This window comes from Podarcis vaucheri (assembly GCF_965113315.1).
Source record: "Podarcis vaucheri genome assembly, chromosome: 3".
Lineage (NCBI taxonomy): Eukaryota > Metazoa > Chordata > Lepidosauria > Squamata > Lacertidae > Podarcis > Podarcis vaucheri.
In genome coordinates, this window is record NC_138761.1 from 23,111,575 (window position 1) to 23,129,611 (window position 18,037).

Genomic DNA, 18,037 nt, shown 5'->3' on the forward strand with positions numbered 1-18,037 from the left:
TTTTCTTTTAAAGACTTGGTTTGATCGGGCTACTGATGAGGCTGTTGATTCTGTCAGTTCTCCCTCTTTGATGACTGCTGAACAGGCGACAGATAATGAAAAAGAAATATTCATATTCTGCAAAAAGGGCAAACCTGAAGGTAAATTAATTTGGACTCTTTCTTAAACTATTGTTGAAAAGAATGTGCTAACTCGTTCAATACAAGGCACAAAGCACTCCTGTATTCCCAAAATCACGGTGCTCTATAGCTAACATTCTGCTTCATGAAATTGTACTGTAGAATCTTGGTGCCAAAATATTAGCAGTCTTGTATTTCTTTCCATGCTGAATATATAGGCTCCCAGTATGTAACTGCTTATGATACTATCTTTCGTACTGTTGTAAGGAATAATTTAACATCTGGATGTGAGGTGATTACACTCTGTAGTAGGAAGGATATCGTTGATTTAGAATTTATCATCATATTCCGTTATATTAAATTTGGACTTAATCAAGATTAGAAGGCATCTTTCCCACTACAGAAAGTAACTGTCTCCCTTTTGTGTTAAATTAGCCTGAAAAGAAAAGTAGTGTTGTAACAGCTGTTGTAAATAAAGCTGTGCTTGCCTCTCCCACACTGATCCAATTCGGACCCTGATGCCATCCAAGGCTGACCCAGATCCAGGCCCCAACTTTAATTGAGGGCCATGCATTGCCTATAATTTGAAACCCTGATTAAATACACAGCCGAGGGCAGCTTTATGGCTGCCACCATCTCTTTTGACAGCCCCAGGTGGATCTGAGAGTGCTTCAACCCTCTTAGACTGAATCTTGGGTCAGCTCGATTTGGCCCATGACTTAGGCAGAGCCAGTTCATGTGAATGTTTAGCTCTACATGGAAATCTCTGGTTTCCTACTCCCTCTTTCCTCAGCAGAGACCCACCAATAAAAAGGTACGAGGGCATGGCTCTGTCATCCTCATTTTACCCCTGAAGTGATGGCTTCAAAGTGACCTGCAGCAGCCAGGAACTACTCACCACCACTATAGATATATACCGTCAAACATTGGCCTAGAGCTGCCAGATATTCTTAACCCACGTCGTGCATCTTGTCTTCCCTTAAGCCAAGATGGAATCCAATGGTTTTAGTGTTCTTCCTTAGGAAGCCACTCAGAACAATGAATTAGTTGAAATCAGGAGAAAATGATATTCCAGCTTTGGTGGAGTGGACACTAAATTATACCAAAGCCCTGGGTTTAACTATGCTGCTGCGGTTTAGAATTAAATAGTTTTCCTGTGGAGGACATGAAGGTTTGGAAGACATAATGCTAGCCAATCTAATACAGTCATACCTCAGCTCTCGAACACCTTGAGAGTCGCATGTTCCAGTTTTCAAATGTTGTTTTGGAAGCTGAACATCCGATGGGGCTTCCGGGGCTTCTGATTGGCTGTCAGGAGCTTCCTGCAGCCAATCAGAAGCTGTACTTTGGTTTCTGAACGTTTCAGAAGTCGAACGGACTTCCGGAATGGATTCTGTTTGACTTCCAAGGTACGACTGTCTATCCTCAGTTTAGATCACAAGCTGTGGTTGTAGCAGCACATCCAGTTGTGCAGTTACATAATTTTTGCCTCTTCACTTATCTTGGGGAAGGAGGGCTCCCTTTGGAGAGCAACGTGGATTGCGTCTCTTACTTCATAAGGATGTGAGCCAATGCTACTGTTTTGGGAGCCCTCCTGCCCATTCTGATAGTGGTGCCTGGACTTCTGTCCCGAAGTCTTGCCCTGATGACATTGGCGTCATCCAATACACTATCAGCACCTAAGAGCACAGCCTTTAGCTTTAGCACCATAATTGTGGTGGTCAACACAACAGAAATTGTATAAATAGCAAACTGAACAGGAAGTGTTAAAAATTTACCCGTTTCTTTTTTAAAAAAAGGTTTGGATATCTTTTCTCAACACAATGTTGGTGATGCATCTTGCATTATTGAAATAAAGTGCATGATTAGGTACTAGATATATACAGTAGAACTTGCATAACATATAATATACAGTCAGGATGTGTGTTGTTTTATTCTTTGCTTTGTTTGGTACATAAATTTCCAAATACCAGCTGAACTCCGCTACATATAAAACCTAAAGTTTATTTGATTTTACATACTGTAGTGTATTTAAAATATTAAAAACCAACACTGCTTTTAAGGGAAATAAATAAGCACAGTGTCCCTCCCCCCCCATGTATGACATTAATTTTTAAAGAGTATATTAAGCAACAAATTACTGTTTCAACAGGATGTTTACACCTCCATAATCTTGTTCAGAAAAGTAAATGACTGAAAAGTGTGGTTACCTTCCCCCCCTTTTTTTTGGTAACGTCTTTTCACTAACTTGACAGTTATTGTGAATGTGTGAAATAAAACTGTTAATCAGTCAAATAAATGCAGTTTTAGTTTACTTGTTAAATATCAGTATATTTGTAAATTGTATGTTTTTATGTAAATCTTGTCGTAGCCAAATAATTTGATCTCCCTGTACTGAAAACACTGCCAATATTTGCTGAATGCTGCTATGATACAGTATCAAACATTGCAACTCCTTTCCACAGAGTTGGGGGATGCGTTAAAATAATATGAATTACATCTTTGAACCAAGGTAGCCTAGTAGCAGCTCGTCAATGAACTTGAAAATGGCAATTCTGAAGGTGGCTGAGGATAACTTGTTTGCAATTAGTGGCAGTAGTTTTTCTTCTTCTTCTTTTACTTGAATTTAGGTTGCTAAAAGTTCAGAAAGATTTTGTATTTTAAAGAAACAATTACAAGAAAGAATTTCAACCCAGAAACCAGACAGTTTCTTAAATAAAGCTTCGGACTCTTAAGATATATATGAAGAAAAAAGGAATAGATTTGTTTCAGATGCTATATTTTTCTTTCTTTTCCAAAAAGAGAGATATAAATGCTGTTCTGTGGCACTTCAGTATAAGTTGACACATCAGTTGTTTTGTTTTAATTTTCTTTGCAGTGGCATACAAAATTTTACAGGAAGCACAAGAGCAGGGTAGTGCGCTTCCAGCCTTTGCATACGCCTTACTTATAAGAGCATTGCTGAGCAAGGGTTATCTTGAAGAAGCCATCAATGTAAAAAACATGTAAGGATTTTTTTTTCTATATTCTTGTATATCTGTGCACTTGTAACCTTGCATAAAAACCAGTCCAATCTTTGCTTTCAGGTGAAATTTCTGTTTTCCTAATAGAAAAATGGGCTTACTTGAAAGTAGCAAAATGCATATTTCCAATATGTTGCATGTCATAAGTTATAAAAAGGGGGGGGGGAGCTTGGCATTTTAGCATTGGGTCATTTTGTAGCTAATGATGCATCACAGCCCAGTCACACACTTTGTACACTTAACAATTTAACAAATGCACACATTATCCAAGCACCATTCACCTTTAATGGCTGGGTGAAGTCCCAAGACCAGACGCAGAAGGCTACAGGCATGGCTTTTTATCGAATGCACTGACAGAATCATACAAGTATGAAGTGCCATTTAGTGAATTGGGCAGTTCAGCTTTGTGCATGAAATTTCGCTTCCATGTCGCATGTGCCAGTCGGTCACTATTCAACTGAATTACACCTTATAGGAATACAGTTCTTTCACAGTGGAAATATGTGACAAAACGGGCCATACCTAAAGGCCTTGCTTTGTAATTATATTTATGTGTGAACTTTTAACGTATATAAATGTTTGATTTAAAAGCTGTTTGTGATGCATTCTGGGATAAGTCAACATTTCACCACAGAAATCTTATCTTAAGATAGCTTTAAAAAATAAACATAGCGGTCATTCTTCTGCCTAGCATCACTATATATTTTATAAGTTTCTCAAAGTTGTAGTGTAACTTTTTTGTTGTTGTTATTTAGTCGAAGTATTGGAGCCTCAGCTTCAGGATCTGTCCTTCCAGTGAGCACTCAGGGCTGATTTCCTTCAGAATGGATAGGTTTGATCTTCTTGCAGTCCATGGGACAAAACTCCATGGACAAAAACAACAGGCATATAAATGTGTAACTTTAGGCAGTGCTATTTTTGTAGGAAAAGAGGTGCCAGAACTCACCATGAACACCTCCCTCTTTCTCTTAGAATGGCAATGGCGCTTACCTGAGAGGTGCTGGAACTGAGTTCCGCTGAGATCCGGCTGAAAAAAAAGCCCTGCGTAAGAAAATATGTAGCTGCCCTATACCAAGTCAGACCATTGGTCCAGCAAGATCTGTTTCATCTAGGTGTGCCATATTTTGAACAGCAAAAAAAAAGAGGATGCCATGACGACTCTCATTTTAAATACCCCTACTATATGTAGGCTATAGAAGAAAAAAACCCTGACTTTAGGTATTATCTTAGGGGCAAAAAGGAAGATGTCAAAAGCAGCCAAACAAAAAACTTTGGTCATAATCCAACAGGGCTGCAAAATCACAGAAGGCCTTTTCTTTCTGCATGTGCAGATATGGCCACAAATGCCAAAAGTTGTGGGTTGTAGATTTTGAGCATGTTGAGAGAGTTGCGCTCGACTTTTTTCCTAGCAACAACCTAAGCCAACTTTGGAAACAAGATACGTTCAAAAATATTTTTATATTTTTAAAAAGTCAAAACTGAGTTCAAAGAGTTCCCGGGTCTTTATTGATAATTAGATTGGCTAATTTCAAATAACCACAAAAGACTCTAAGGTGTGCAACAAAATATAGAACAGCTTTATCTTAAATAAGTTAAATATAAAAAAGCAAAATATATATATATAAAAATTAGCACCCAAATTGATTAGCGCTAGCTGGCCAAAAACAACATCAACATCAACCTATCATATGCAAAAGTATACATTAACAGAAAAGCAATTATGTAAAAAGCACAATGAATAAAAATGGAAGATCTCGTTGCAGGTGTGCTGGAGAATGGAGTGGGGGCAGAGCACAAACCAAAAGCTCATGCATGTAATTCAAACCCATAATAGCATTACAACTGAACCAGGATAGTGTAGGGACACTAACTGAGAAATAAATGCTTGAAGAAGCACCCAGCCTTTTTTCTTAACAAAAATGATTAAAAAGGCAGAGTTAAAGGAACGCTGAGCTTTCTTTGCCATGGCGTCATTTAAGACCCAAGTACATAGTGTGTATCAGAACAAAGGATATTCAGGATCACGTGCCTAATTAGTTAATAAGGATTATTCTTTAGGGTTGTTGAATATCAATAGATAATACAATAAGCATTTATTGATTGGCATATCTCTCTCTCCCATAGAAACGTCATAAAAATTCACACCTTCCCAACACATCAGTAGAGGTTGGAACTTCCCCTGGGAATTAAAGTGGTCAAATAAATCAAAACAAAATGCTTCTTCCAGGTGCTGTTTTCTTAAGCCTGCTATACATAAAGCACTGCTGTTGTTAAATAAATTCTGTGGCAACAGGTAGTCTAGAAGAGAAGCTAAAATATTTTATATTGAAAGGAGAAATCCAAGTTGAGGTCATTTTGGAGTTGCTTTGCCTTGTTTCCAGTGGAGCTGGAATAAGAAGTCCGAACTCATTTTTGTGTACGCATTTTAAGTAAAGGGGTAGGTTTGTCTTAAAAAATTTAAAAAATCCATAATATCTAACAGCAGAATGGGAAATAACTAAATGAAAGTGCTTTAAGAAAATTTTCAGATGCTTTTGGTCAGTCCCCAGGCCTACTTTTAGAATTCTGATGAATTTTAGGTATGGGTCTAAAATAGAAATCTAGTAGTATTGGAATGAGGGATTAGTTCTGTAATAGTGGCTAACATCTATTTAATCACACTAAAGATTGGAAGATTGGAGAAAGTAAATCCTTTGTTATATGTAATTTACAGTCTCATGCATGAATTGTTGACTTAAGGGCTTTGACAGATGGGACAAAGAGGGGGCGGGGAGGAGGGGGAGAAGCGGAACTGAGCAATAGGTGCTTAGCCAGAGATTAAGGGGATTGGTTGGGAGAGTAAGAAAATCCTGAGCCCAGTGACTGCATCTGAAGGCCCCAGAGGCTGAAAGTGACTGAGAGGATAGTTATATTGTGAACTCAATGCAGGATTTTCTTGGGATTGATGAGAATAATTTAGCAATGACCCTGCTTACCTCCCAATCCGCTCAGCTCATAAGTTCAAGTAGGTAGGCTGCTCAGTTGTTTGCCACAAGATGATCATGGTGGTTTAGCCTGATTGTTGATATGGCAAATGGCAGCCCTACATACACTCCGGCCAGCGGAGATGTTCTAACCTAGAAAATGAACCGTGTAAAGTTATCCTGAGATATTAAGGAAAGTCTGAATTTCATTAGTGATGCTGAGGGCATTTCAAGGCACGCACTCGAAAAATAGAAAAGGATTTTCTGGTTCGTCACTCAGTGTATGTTTCTCGAAAGGCTTTAACCAATATTGTTAAAGCCAAGTTCTTGTTGACGCTTCAGACCCGGGGATGCTTTCCCTCCGCCTTTCCCCTCTTCTTGCTTTCTAAAGGATGCAGAACTGATGAATTATGAAATTTAGTTTTAAGGCAGCAAAAGCAATACGTTGAGGGTTTTTTTATTATTATAAAAAACCTGTATGCATCTAGATGACAGAAATTTGAAAATTAAATCAACCAAATGATATGGTGTTGGTTCATAATATCGCTTTAGTTTATATTTAAAATATACAGTGCTGAAAATAAATGTTTCGTTTTTTTATTGCAGAAAGAATAGTTTTACATTTTATAATTATGGTGACTGTTTTAAAAAGAAGAGGGGGGGAAGTATCCCGCTTAGGATACAGCAGAACAATGCTGGGCATGCAGTTATTTTCGTCATCTAATATGTCAGCATTCAAGAATCTGAACCGATTGTTTAAAAAAAATCTTGTACTTTGTTTCTTTTGTTGCTCATTTCCAACTTTGTCATCTGTCAGAATGCACAAAAAAATTATCCTTCTATAACCATTGACAGGATAACACAAAAGCTGTCTCCAGGTCGATATTTTGCGGCAATATTTTTAACATACGAACAGTAGTTTTTATAATTTCACCTTGGTGCTCAACCATTTATTATCGTATCAGAAGCATGTCAGTAATTCCTTTCTAAATGTCTGCTTCTTTTAGCGCTGAGACCCACATCAAGGGCTTCGTGCTGAACGATGCTGCCAGCAGCCTCCTCATCATAACGCAAGTTAGGCGGGATTATTTGAAAGGTATGTCACAATGCTTGACCTTTACGTCACATTAATGCCTCTGCAGATTTTTCTTGTAACGCCCTTCGAATACTTGGATAAAGGAGTCCATTTAGCAAATTACCTGCTTATCAAGCGCCTTTTGTGGTAGCTGAGAGACGTAAATTACTGTACATGCATTTATAATACAGCTTGAATATGAATGTACTTGTCATTTGACCACTTAGTCCAGTTTCCGTTCCATTTAACACAAGATGGGTTTTCTTAAGATGAATCACAGCTCTTCAGACATGCAAAATTTGTGCTCCAGAACGAGAGAAAGTACAGGCTTTCAAGTGCGTTAAAATTCACAGCACAAGTCATTTTGCTTGGAAATTAACATACTTTAGAGCATCTGAAACAATTCCCAGCAGTTTCTTCCCGCACATTGTGTTGGTAGTGCAAGATATCAAGTGAGTTAAATTGAGTGTTAAATGTGCATGGTTGTGCACTAAATGATTATAATATTGATTTTTTAAAAACCTTAATCTAATACTTTTTAATAGTTTGCAATACCAACAGTAAAGAAACCTACATTGTGCTTCTGTGCTCCTTTTAAGCTTAGATTGTACGGAAACACCAGTGTTGGTCGTGCAAAATAAATGCCTGAAAATTCAATGATGGACCATTTTATTGTTGCAACCCTCTTCCACACATGTTGTTTGTCTTCAACTTGGAGGTGCTGCAAAGAAGTGAAAGTGATGTTTTTACCAGTACAAAGCCACTGAAGTTCAGGTTTAGAAGACTGAAGCTTATGCAGATTTAGGAAGTTAACATTCAATTTTACATAGCAAGATTTGGAACTGTTTGGAATAACTGCTGATTGCTAAGTGTTTCATTGCTTATGTGGATATTTATTAAAAGTATAACATGTCATTTTAATATGAGGACTATTCACCAAAGGTTCAGCATCATTACCTCTCTTGTTAGTGAGCGCATTACACTGTACATAGTAATATGTTCTCTATATAAAACACAAAGAGTCAAAATTGTACCAAGACTCTGTCTTAAAGCTGCTTGCTTTGCTTCCTGTTTTTCCTGTTTTGCCTTCCAGATTTAGATTCATTTTGAGGGCCAGGAGTAGTAAGTCAAGCTCATATTGGGAGGTTCTGCTAAAATTCTTATGTAAACTTAAAATCTGTCCTTTTATGACTTAATTCCAGTAATTAAAAGAAGCCGAACAAGTGTGCTGGAGATTCAGCATTTTCACATGCTACTGAACAGTCATATTTGTTTGCAAATTCCCTTTCGTTTCATGTCTCTCCCTCTCTGCCCGACAGCTCATTTTGAATTGATCATCACACCATCTGACTTCAATGCCTTCCCCTTCCTCATTCTCTTATTGCTGACAGCATCCTTCATTTTTCACTTGCCCAGGCGTTGTAGCCTTACATTGTATTTGACTTCTTTCCTTTTTGCCCACTAGAGTCAGCAGAAACTAGGAACATCATCATATATTTTTTTGCTGTATATGTGTATATTTTGCTTTTTTAAAATATATTTGAAAGCTAGAAGCTTCTTGTTTTAAACAGGGCTCCATGCCCTTTTCCCAAAGCAACCACCAAGACCTCACATGCCAGAGAAGTTATCCTGATCATAGAGCAGCTTCAGAGGTGGATGTCAGGGACAGCTCCTCAGTCCCACACGCCGTAAGAATCTGAGTTTTTTTTAGTATTTCTGCTTCATTTTTGCTCCATCCCTAATAGCAGCCACTATAAAGGACATCATGCCACAGAGACTTCAGCTCCTGCACCAAGCTTTGAACTTGCTGGCTGAGTCATCTTGTGTTCCTTTGCCTTTATCTGTCCCGATTCTCTCCTGAATCCTGCCTACTACCTGTACATTAGCACTTGGCTTTCCCACTGCTCCAGCAACACACAAACACATGTCCTGGTTTGCTCCTGGCAGTATCCTCTGACATGTGGAACATGAGAAGCTCCTGCCATAACCGCATGTCTTTGAGTTCATCTTCTAGGCCTCCTCTATACTGGTCATGCAAAATTCCCTTTCTCTCTTTTATTGACCTAGAATCCTGAATAGTGAAGCAGCTGGTTGAATCTCTTGTATACATCCATGTAGGAAATAGCTCCCAAAATGCACCTTACTGTGTCTTGGTAGGCCTCAGTTCAAGCTTGCCACTTGAAATTACAAGTGCCCCCGTTTGTGAAAAAATATACTTTCAGATGGGTACACTAGCCTGTTGCTTGAAACAAAACGCTAAAGGAAGACCATGCTCTTGAATAAGTTTACTTGAACATAGGCGACCCACTTTCATCTCGAAGTGGAAAACTGAAACACCTACCTGTATGTAATCCTTTAGAATAATCTATATGCACAAACTAGTGATTGTAAATATAGCTGCTCATTTTCAAGAAGCAAGTTTATTCATATATGAATATCTTAAAGCAGTCTCATGTATGTATTCTTAAAAGAAATCCTCCTGTTAGAATCATAGAATCATAGAGTTGGAAGAGACCACAAGGGCCATCGAGTCCAACCCCCTGCCAAGCAGGAAACACCATCAGAGTACTCCTGTTCATGCTTGCCAATTCGTATTTCTTTACTAGCTTTTAAAATACATTTCTCAACTTCAGTTGCATGGCGTTTTATGGTGGACACTTCCAGTGCTTTACAAATTATACACTCTTATGCATGCTGGCTTTTAGCCAGGTCTTAGTTAAGTTGGAGGGGGGTGGGTGGATGGATAGATGGATGGATGGATGCTAGAAGCTTGGTTTTCATTTTCAATTATTTACAAGCAGCTTGTAAACCCAGATTTGAGGAATCTGACCAAGGATGCTCATGACTTTAAAACCATCAGTGCACAAGCCAAGATTTTCAGGGAATAGATTTTGATTAAGGACTTGTTCATCAAGACATAGTAGGCAAAAGAGCAGACAGTAGGAGCAGGAAGACATCTGCCATTTAAAGTTACTAAGCTGCAAAAACACATGAATTGGGATTCCTATTCATTGGGCATTTTGATAGCCACTTGTGATGTTGCACAGCCACAACCGTATCATCTCTAGCCCCCAAAACTGAAATGTGTGCCCCAACAAATGACAAGCAATGTAAAAAAATGTTCAAAGGTTAGGACGATTATTACCTGCAAATATAGAACTCTTCTATGAGAGTATTAAAAGTAAAGCAAAGAGCAGGAAAGCAAACCATTCTCATGGTATCTACACCAACTGTTAAAAAGACACGGTAATATTCAGGTGGAGATTGTCCCAGGTTTCTCCTACAGAAGTGTTCTGGACAAGAAAGGATACTTCCCTGAGACAAAGGTCAGACTCCACGTTCTAATAGTCAGCAAGACCAGACCCAAACATAATTGCACACCCTTAACCACACACACTAATTCAAACGTGCACACACTAACCTGTTTTTCATAGAAACTGACATGTATTTAATTAGGAATAAAGTTTCACTTCCCATTTTCTCTGTAGATTTTTGCCCCCCCCCCCGCTTGTTTGTATCTTTAAAAAGGTCTCCCATAGGCCAAAAGCAAACAGTGCCAATGCACAGCTGAACTCCAAGCCCTCCCTTACAGAATTTCAAAATGCATGTGTGCAGTTTCAAAATGTGTCAACACTTTTGGTATGTTTGCAAGATATACAAGTCTTACATCTGCTGAAATTTTTCTCCCCTCTTCTTTGATCTACTTTCAGCAGATATTGCAGATGAAGTATCTACAATTGTATTGTTTGCAAAATATCAAAGCCCTTTTCCCTCTCAGCTGTTCCCACTGAACAGCTGGTGGTTGGGAGGGGACCTAGAAAGTCAGGTGAAATATGGCTCAGGGGCCCAGAGGTTATCCCACCCCTGATTTATACCATGGCTATATGCTGGGTTTAAAAGCTGGGTTTAAAAGGAAGAGGTCTACGGCATTGCTGCAGAAAATGCATGCCTTTACCCATGCCATCCTAGCCAGTTGTACTGACAGAGCTGTGCCCCTCCAGATTGAGTGTAACCCTCACTTGTAGGCAGTTGACCAATTTTTCAGACATGGGAACTACTTGCCCGCAGGGCCTCCATCTTGCTTAGCAGAACATCACCAATATGAGGCTTCCATGGCAAATGCACAACAGCAAAGGTGATTGCTTTCTTAAGTTGTCACACAAAATAACCCAACTGAATTCAAGTTTAGGGAGATTTTATGCTCTTTTCCCTATTGTTGATTAAATATATAAATATGGCATATAATAGGCCAAGGCCCAAGTTTCCATTCTGAATGAAGACTTTTCTTTTTTTACTATTCCATATTCTGAACAGATGCGATATCTACTCTCAAGGCACTCGTTGAAAGTGGCAAGGTGCCCATTCCGGTGGCAATTACTCGACTTGTTCAGGCTTTCGCTAAGAAGGGAGATGTGGAGAGTATAGCCACAGTTGAGAAGATGATGGCAGACCTCAGTGGCTCTCTTAAATTGTCACGTATGCTTTACATCAATAACACAGCGTTGGCTCACATCAAGAAGTAAGTAACTCTGCAGTGATTATTGTTTCTGTTTTACAAGCCAAGAAAAGGGGCAATATGGTGACCTTGGTTGCCTTGCATATCAATAATCTTTCCCTTCGTAACAGTTAAATGGATGCTAGAATTGGCTGCCATTGAAATTTCTTATCCTGGAAACAATGGAGGCTGGAGTCCATTTAATAAATTGCAGAAGCTGGCAGGTTATTACTGGATAAGTGAACTTTGAGTAGGCTAATGATGTCAAACATGCGCTTATCAAATTCTGCCTCCCTAAACGGAGCCTCGACTTAGGCTGGTGTCTGAAGTCTCTTCTTACTGTTCTAATTCGCAGCACGATGCACACTTCCACAAAGCCAATAGAAGGTTTTCACTTTGCACCAATAAACTTTAAATGTGCTTTTAAATTTGCTTTGCACCCCTAAAATTGAGCAGAATGCATGTGTGATTTTTCAGAGTTATAAAGGTATGTGCTGTACATGCAGATTCTTACTGGCTTTGAAAGAAATTCAGGTGCTTAATTTTCTAATGAAGGCTTTAGAAACGTTTTAGACAACCTTTTCAAACCTCCTTTTAAAAGAATATGCGCAAGGTTTTGAAACATTAAAAGGTGCATTCCAGTTATGAGCTCTCCCTGCCCTTTAACTGCCCGAAAATATCAGCAATACAGTTTTTCTGTGTGCTTTTTGGTTAAAATAGTGAGATGGCATTTTGTTTATTTTTCGTTTTGGTATGTACGGAAGGGCATTTCCATAACATTCACTGAGCACATTTTAACATGCCTCTCAAAATATATCTTTTACCGATATTCTCTGTAGAGATTCTGCCCTGTTTTCTGGTTTTTCCTTTCGTACCAGTCTTAAACAGTAGACTTGGTTGTTTTTTCTCCAATTTTGCAGAGTTATATTATGTCGCAGGTATCCGTGTCTGAGGCAGGTAGGTCCGGTGAAAATACCCATGCCAAAGAGCCACAGGATAATTTTAAATAGTGTGATAAAAGCAGATAGAATTGCAAGCCACCTGCACAGGCCAATTTCCAAATCCAGGCATACTCTTTTCAGACATTGATCAGCCAGAGGGAATTCAGTTCTGCAAGCCCTTAGACTGCCCAAAGCTACATGCTGTGCTCAAACTTCATTATGAGTGATTCAGACCGTATCTTATTAGGGGGACTTTTACAAGAGCATACACAGGTTTCTCTCATCAGTCTTCCATGAGAAATGAAGTACAAGGGAACTGCCATGTGGAAGAACAAAATACCGTATTTTTCGCTCTATAAGATGCACAAGACCACAAGACGCCCCTAGTTTTTGGAGGAGGAAAACAAGGGGAAAAATATTCTGAATCTCAGAAGCCAGAACAGCAAGAGGGATCGCTGCACAGCGAAAGCAGCAATCCCTCTTGCTGTTCTGGCTTCTGGGATAGCTGCGCAGCCTGCATTCACTCCATAAGACGCCCACACATTTCCCCTTACTTTTTAGGAGGGAAAAAGTGAGTCTTATAGAGCAAAAAATACAGTAATGTCTGTAGAACTCTACTCTTTTGCGTAGCAAGCACAATGTTGCCAGCATACTTAACTGCTTGTTCAGATTCCATTTTTATCAACAAGTTTGGCCATGTTTTTGCTAACTCCTAGGGAGAAAATCCTGCCCTATTAGGCATTCAGCTACTTCTTCAGACTGGAAATTGGCTCTGAACTCATTACAAACCTGTAGCAGCTGCCAGTACCTGAAGCACAGATCCTTGATCAAATGTATCTCTCCATGAAAATTGTCTTGCAACCAGGCTCCAGAGTGTTTAGAACTTTTTTCTCAAAAGCACAATAAACTGTTCTATTTATTTCTTACACATCGCTATCTCATGCTGCATTATCCTTCAAAGAGAAAAGTGTGTAGACAAAGCTGTTAAATGTATCACATTTAATTTCGTTGTGTTTGAATCCAAAAAGACAGCTATGAAAAATTCAGGAAAATATTTAATTTAATATTTTTTTAAAAATACTCTTTGGTTGCTTTGGCATTAATTATTAAGAGGTTGTCCCTGGATGTTTTATTTTTGCCCTTTTATTATTTCAGAAGTAACTAACCAGCAGTCATCTTTGTTCCGTTAAAAAAAGCAGCATTTATGGCAGAGTTATTCAGCCATAGAACAGGTCAGAGTTCATTCTCGAAAGAAACAGAGTTAGTGCCAACTTTACGCATTCAGCCATAAATTTGTTTCACTTTGTGTTGTGACAATATCTGCATGAATGGAGTCATGGGTACTTTTAACATCGCTACTCTGTGTAATATTAATGTAGTAATAAAATAAAACATTCATGCACCTGCTTTATTGGGTTAGGAGCTCTTACATTAGAAACTAAACCAGTGCAACTTTTTTTTTTACCCCCTTCTCTTCCAGCAATAACCCTGATGTTGCTGTGGAATACATTGAGACCATGTTTACCTCTGGAGCACTGCTTGCTGACTCTCCAAGTACAAGCATCTCATTTGTATATAGAAAGTTGTTGGAAGACAAACTGGAGCCAGCTTTGGAAAAATGTAAGTTAGCCTGGCAAAAGGAGTCCATAGGAATCACTAGGCCAAAAATTTTTTGACTAGCCTGTCTGCCTGCACATTCCTTATGTTTGCTTCCATCTGGTGTTCCTCTGCTGACACTAATCTCTTTGATCCATTGGAAACATCCATCAGTGGAAAAGGAGAAGTCTCTTTCTTCTTTCCTGCAGCTCCCACTGCTTCAAAACATCCGCCAAACCTCTGAGGTAGATTGTAGGAAGAGGAGGGATTTCTGAAAATAGCCTCCCTCCCCATTCTGCTGTTTCCATTGGGTCAAATAGCCTTCTGTCAGTGCAGAGATACTGACCGGATGCAACTTTTAAAAGTTAGAGAGAGCCAGAACTTCCCTATTTGGACGGTTAGGGACCAAACAAATGGCTGTTTCCAAGCCTCTGGGTCAATGGCATTGTGTGTTTCTGCCTTGCTTTTGCAAAAACGTCACTAAATAGCTCTCAGTTTTACTTAAAACAGGCTGTAGCAATATATTTTGTTAAAGCCGGAATTAATCACTTACATGTTTCTTTTGATTTTTGCAGTTAGTGCCATGGCTGAACGGTTGGCCCATCAGTTTGGAATATATCGGCCTGTGACAGACCTTTTCCTTCAGTATATAAATGCGGGAAGAGCAGACGATGCCAGGCATCTTCTAGAGGTAATAACATATCAGGAGAGGGGATAGTAGTGCTGTGACCGCATCAAAAGAAAAGCAAGAAATAAACACAAAGGTGTCATGCACAGGATGTGGCAAAGATACTTTTTAATTTGTCACATAATTGCTGATTTCATGTATTAAGAGTTTTGTTTTGTTTTGCTGTGGATTGGAAGCAATAATTTTATTCTTGTCTAATCCGAAATGCCTTGAAACAAGGGAATGAGGATTTAAGCGAATGGTAATCTGTATCCATGTTTTGTACTGAACAGTGTGTCGGTTTTATTAGCAGTCTGTCCTTGCAGGGCAACATTCTCTTTCCTTTTTCACAAACATGCCTCTGTAATGGTGCAGCTGCCCTGGTAGAAGTGTGTACCCTTCCGCTTCTGCCTGCTGAAGGAAGCAGCTCCCCATTTTGCTTTTTTTGGGGGGGGGGGATAGCTTAAATGCCAAGACCGTCGAAGAAACCAAAGCTGCATTTTTTGTGATAAATTTTAATTGCAATAAACCAAAAGCTTGGCTGAAAAGCAGGTCACAAATAGTAAGAAAGGTAAACACTTATTATCTCCACTGACAACTATTTTCAAACTGATAGTGGGCATTTATTTTTATTTACACACACACATCCAGTAGTAGCATCTTCTTTAAAGCAGTCAAATCTCTCTCTGGGAGCCTCTAAATGTTTTAGAAGCTGTGTTTGCTTTCCGTTTGGTTATGTGTCACTGGCATGTTAACTGACAAATGCACGTCTCTAGTGGTCCGTGGTCTGTCTGCCTCATTCTTTTAAAAATTGGCAATCTTCGGGGAGCGAGACGACAGCGTTCGTACCACTTTAGCAGTGCTAAATAGGAAGCAGAGAAATATGCAGAATGAACCATGGGTGATAAGAGCTGCCATTGGCAGTGTACACAAACAGGCTCCAGCCGGGAGTCTTTCCCAGCAGGTGGCAGTCAAACAGTCACAATGATCCTGCAGATTGCTGCTTTTGTGTAGACTCCCTGTGTCAAATTGAGGCTTGTTACCAATTTCTGATAGTAAATACTGCTACATTCACTTACGTTCTTGCATAGCTGCTAAGTACTTTAAAGGGTAAACGGAAAGAAAAACCCTCTCTTTAGTCATCAGGAGGTTTTGTAGCATCTGGGGCGGGGTGTGTGTGAAATTGGTAGTGGTGAAATTTGATCCTTGCCTACTGCTTATATAATTAAGCAAACCATAAATGCAATGCTTGGGGTGTCTTTTTTTGCGATCGAAGAGATGCATCCGTTTTAAACGTGCACTGTAATCTCATGGTAAACCCCAGTTTACTTAGCTTACTAGTGATGCTTATAATAACTGTGTTACTTTATTTCTGTTCCTGTGAAGAATCTTGTTGGGTTTCAACAGCTCTAAATATAAGATTTCCTTTTAAAAGAATGTAGGCGGTGACCATTTTGTGTGGGTATTCCACTTCCGGACCCCGGGCATGTCAGTGGAGCGCATTGAAGAGTTCCCTGGCTCATTTTGCCCCTGTCCTGCCTTCTTCTCATGTGTTGATGATCACGCATCAGTTTGTCACGTGTATATAAAATGTCACAGGATCCATTCCTGTTATCTGTAGGTTTGAAGACAAGAAGTTGCAACACACATTTGTTACAAAACAACATGGGGTGGTTGGTTGGTTTTTGCATTTGAGGTAAAGGTGATCTTGTTAGATTTCAGATGTAAAGGAAAAGTTATTTCTTAATGTGTTTAAATATGGTACCCTGTTGGTGCAATGAACCTCCATAAGCTTGGATGATTCCCATTAGCTTTAAAGTGACCACCTTACGTTGATTGGGGGAAAGAGAAATGTTTAGTGAATAGGAACTGTACCAAAAGGCTTCACTTCCATGGAATCTACCCAAGTGACATTCATGGTCTTAACACTGGGAGGTCTTCAAGGGTGACCACGGTTGGGAAGCCGGCAAGCAAGACATTAACCCCAAAGCATCCACCTGTTCATGTTCCCCAGCAACTGGTATTCAGAAGCAGACTGCCAGCATCATTTAATAGCACCATCCATGAATTATCTTAGCACCCCTCTGAAGCCATCAGTTCGCCACCACGACATCTTGTAGTAGTGAATTTGTTCCTGCAGAAATAAACTGTGACAAAGTACTTGCTTTTAGTTGGGTGGGTTTGTGGGTGTTTCAGTGTCTGAAATGAGGATATGGGTATAGTGCATCTTTGCTCCCTGCATTGAATGTCTGAAGAGGGATAGACTGCAATTACCGGATGAAATACAAGGGAATCTCCGCATAGAGTGCATTGCTGCGATGGAACACTTTGCACATCAGCTGATGCACGGGGACAACCCAGATACCGGTCCCCTGTTGCCATTATGGCATCAAGTGATTGATAGGTGGGTGGTCCCACCAGCACCTGTCAACATTGGCCTGTGGGGGTGGAGGAGATAAACATCTGCCACACTGGGACAGAAAGGTTCTCAGTCCACTTAAAAACCTCTCCTGAGTGCTACAAGTGAAGTCTGAGAGGCTGCACTACGTACCACTCAAATCCCCAGTTCCACATTTCTGTTGTTCGTGTCCAAAATCAGATAATATCTACAGTTATGGCTTATACTCTTTTGAGTGCAAAAAAAAGGCCAGTGTTTCTTGCCTTCTTTTTATAGATTGCTATTTGCTCTGCCATATGCTCCATGTATGACAAACTGTTCCTTTGAAAACATACATTTTGCTACCACACTGCATATTTCTTCAGACTCTCTCTCTGTCTCTCTCTCTCTGTCTCTCTCTCTCTGTCTCTCTCTCTCTCTCTCTCTCTCTCTCTCTCTCTGTGTGTGTGTGTGTGTGTGTGTAGTTGTAGTTGTCCCTCATAGAACAGTTGTTTATTTTGAGTTTTGGCAATTCTTTGAAAAGCAGGATAGAATAAAGGATGTTCTGGGATTTCTGCTTGGTTTCCTTTTGCCATTCATCGGAAGAGTGATAAACTTTATTTGGATCTATGAGAATTTGACAAGGAAGCATTAAATGCTTTGTGTGTTCTTAGTGGGGTTTTGAATTAGTTCTTCTTCACGGATGTCTCCGGTATCTGCTTATAAAGTAATTCAGTGTGTTCCTGTGTATACATTCTCTGCAAAGCAGAGTAGGCTGATA

At 39.5% G+C, this 18,037-nt stretch overlaps 1 protein-coding gene across 1 annotated transcript in view; it reads left to right on the plus strand.

Moving 5' to 3' along the window:
- The window catches only part of LRPPRC (leucine rich pentatricopeptide repeat containing), a 117,366-nt gene that overhangs the window by 88,933 nt on the left and 10,396 nt on the right, over positions 1-18,037 (plus strand). Inside the window, exons 29-34 of the mRNA XM_082217295.1 lie at positions 14-140; positions 2,998-3,124; positions 7,113-7,201; positions 11,495-11,699; positions 14,097-14,236; positions 14,788-14,903. Of these exons, the coding sequence (XP_082073421.1) occupies positions 14-140; positions 2,998-3,124; positions 7,113-7,201; positions 11,495-11,699; positions 14,097-14,236; positions 14,788-14,903 (804 nt within the window). The remainder of the gene's footprint in view (positions 1-13; positions 141-2,997; positions 3,125-7,112; positions 7,202-11,494; positions 11,700-14,096; positions 14,237-14,787; positions 14,904-18,037) is intronic.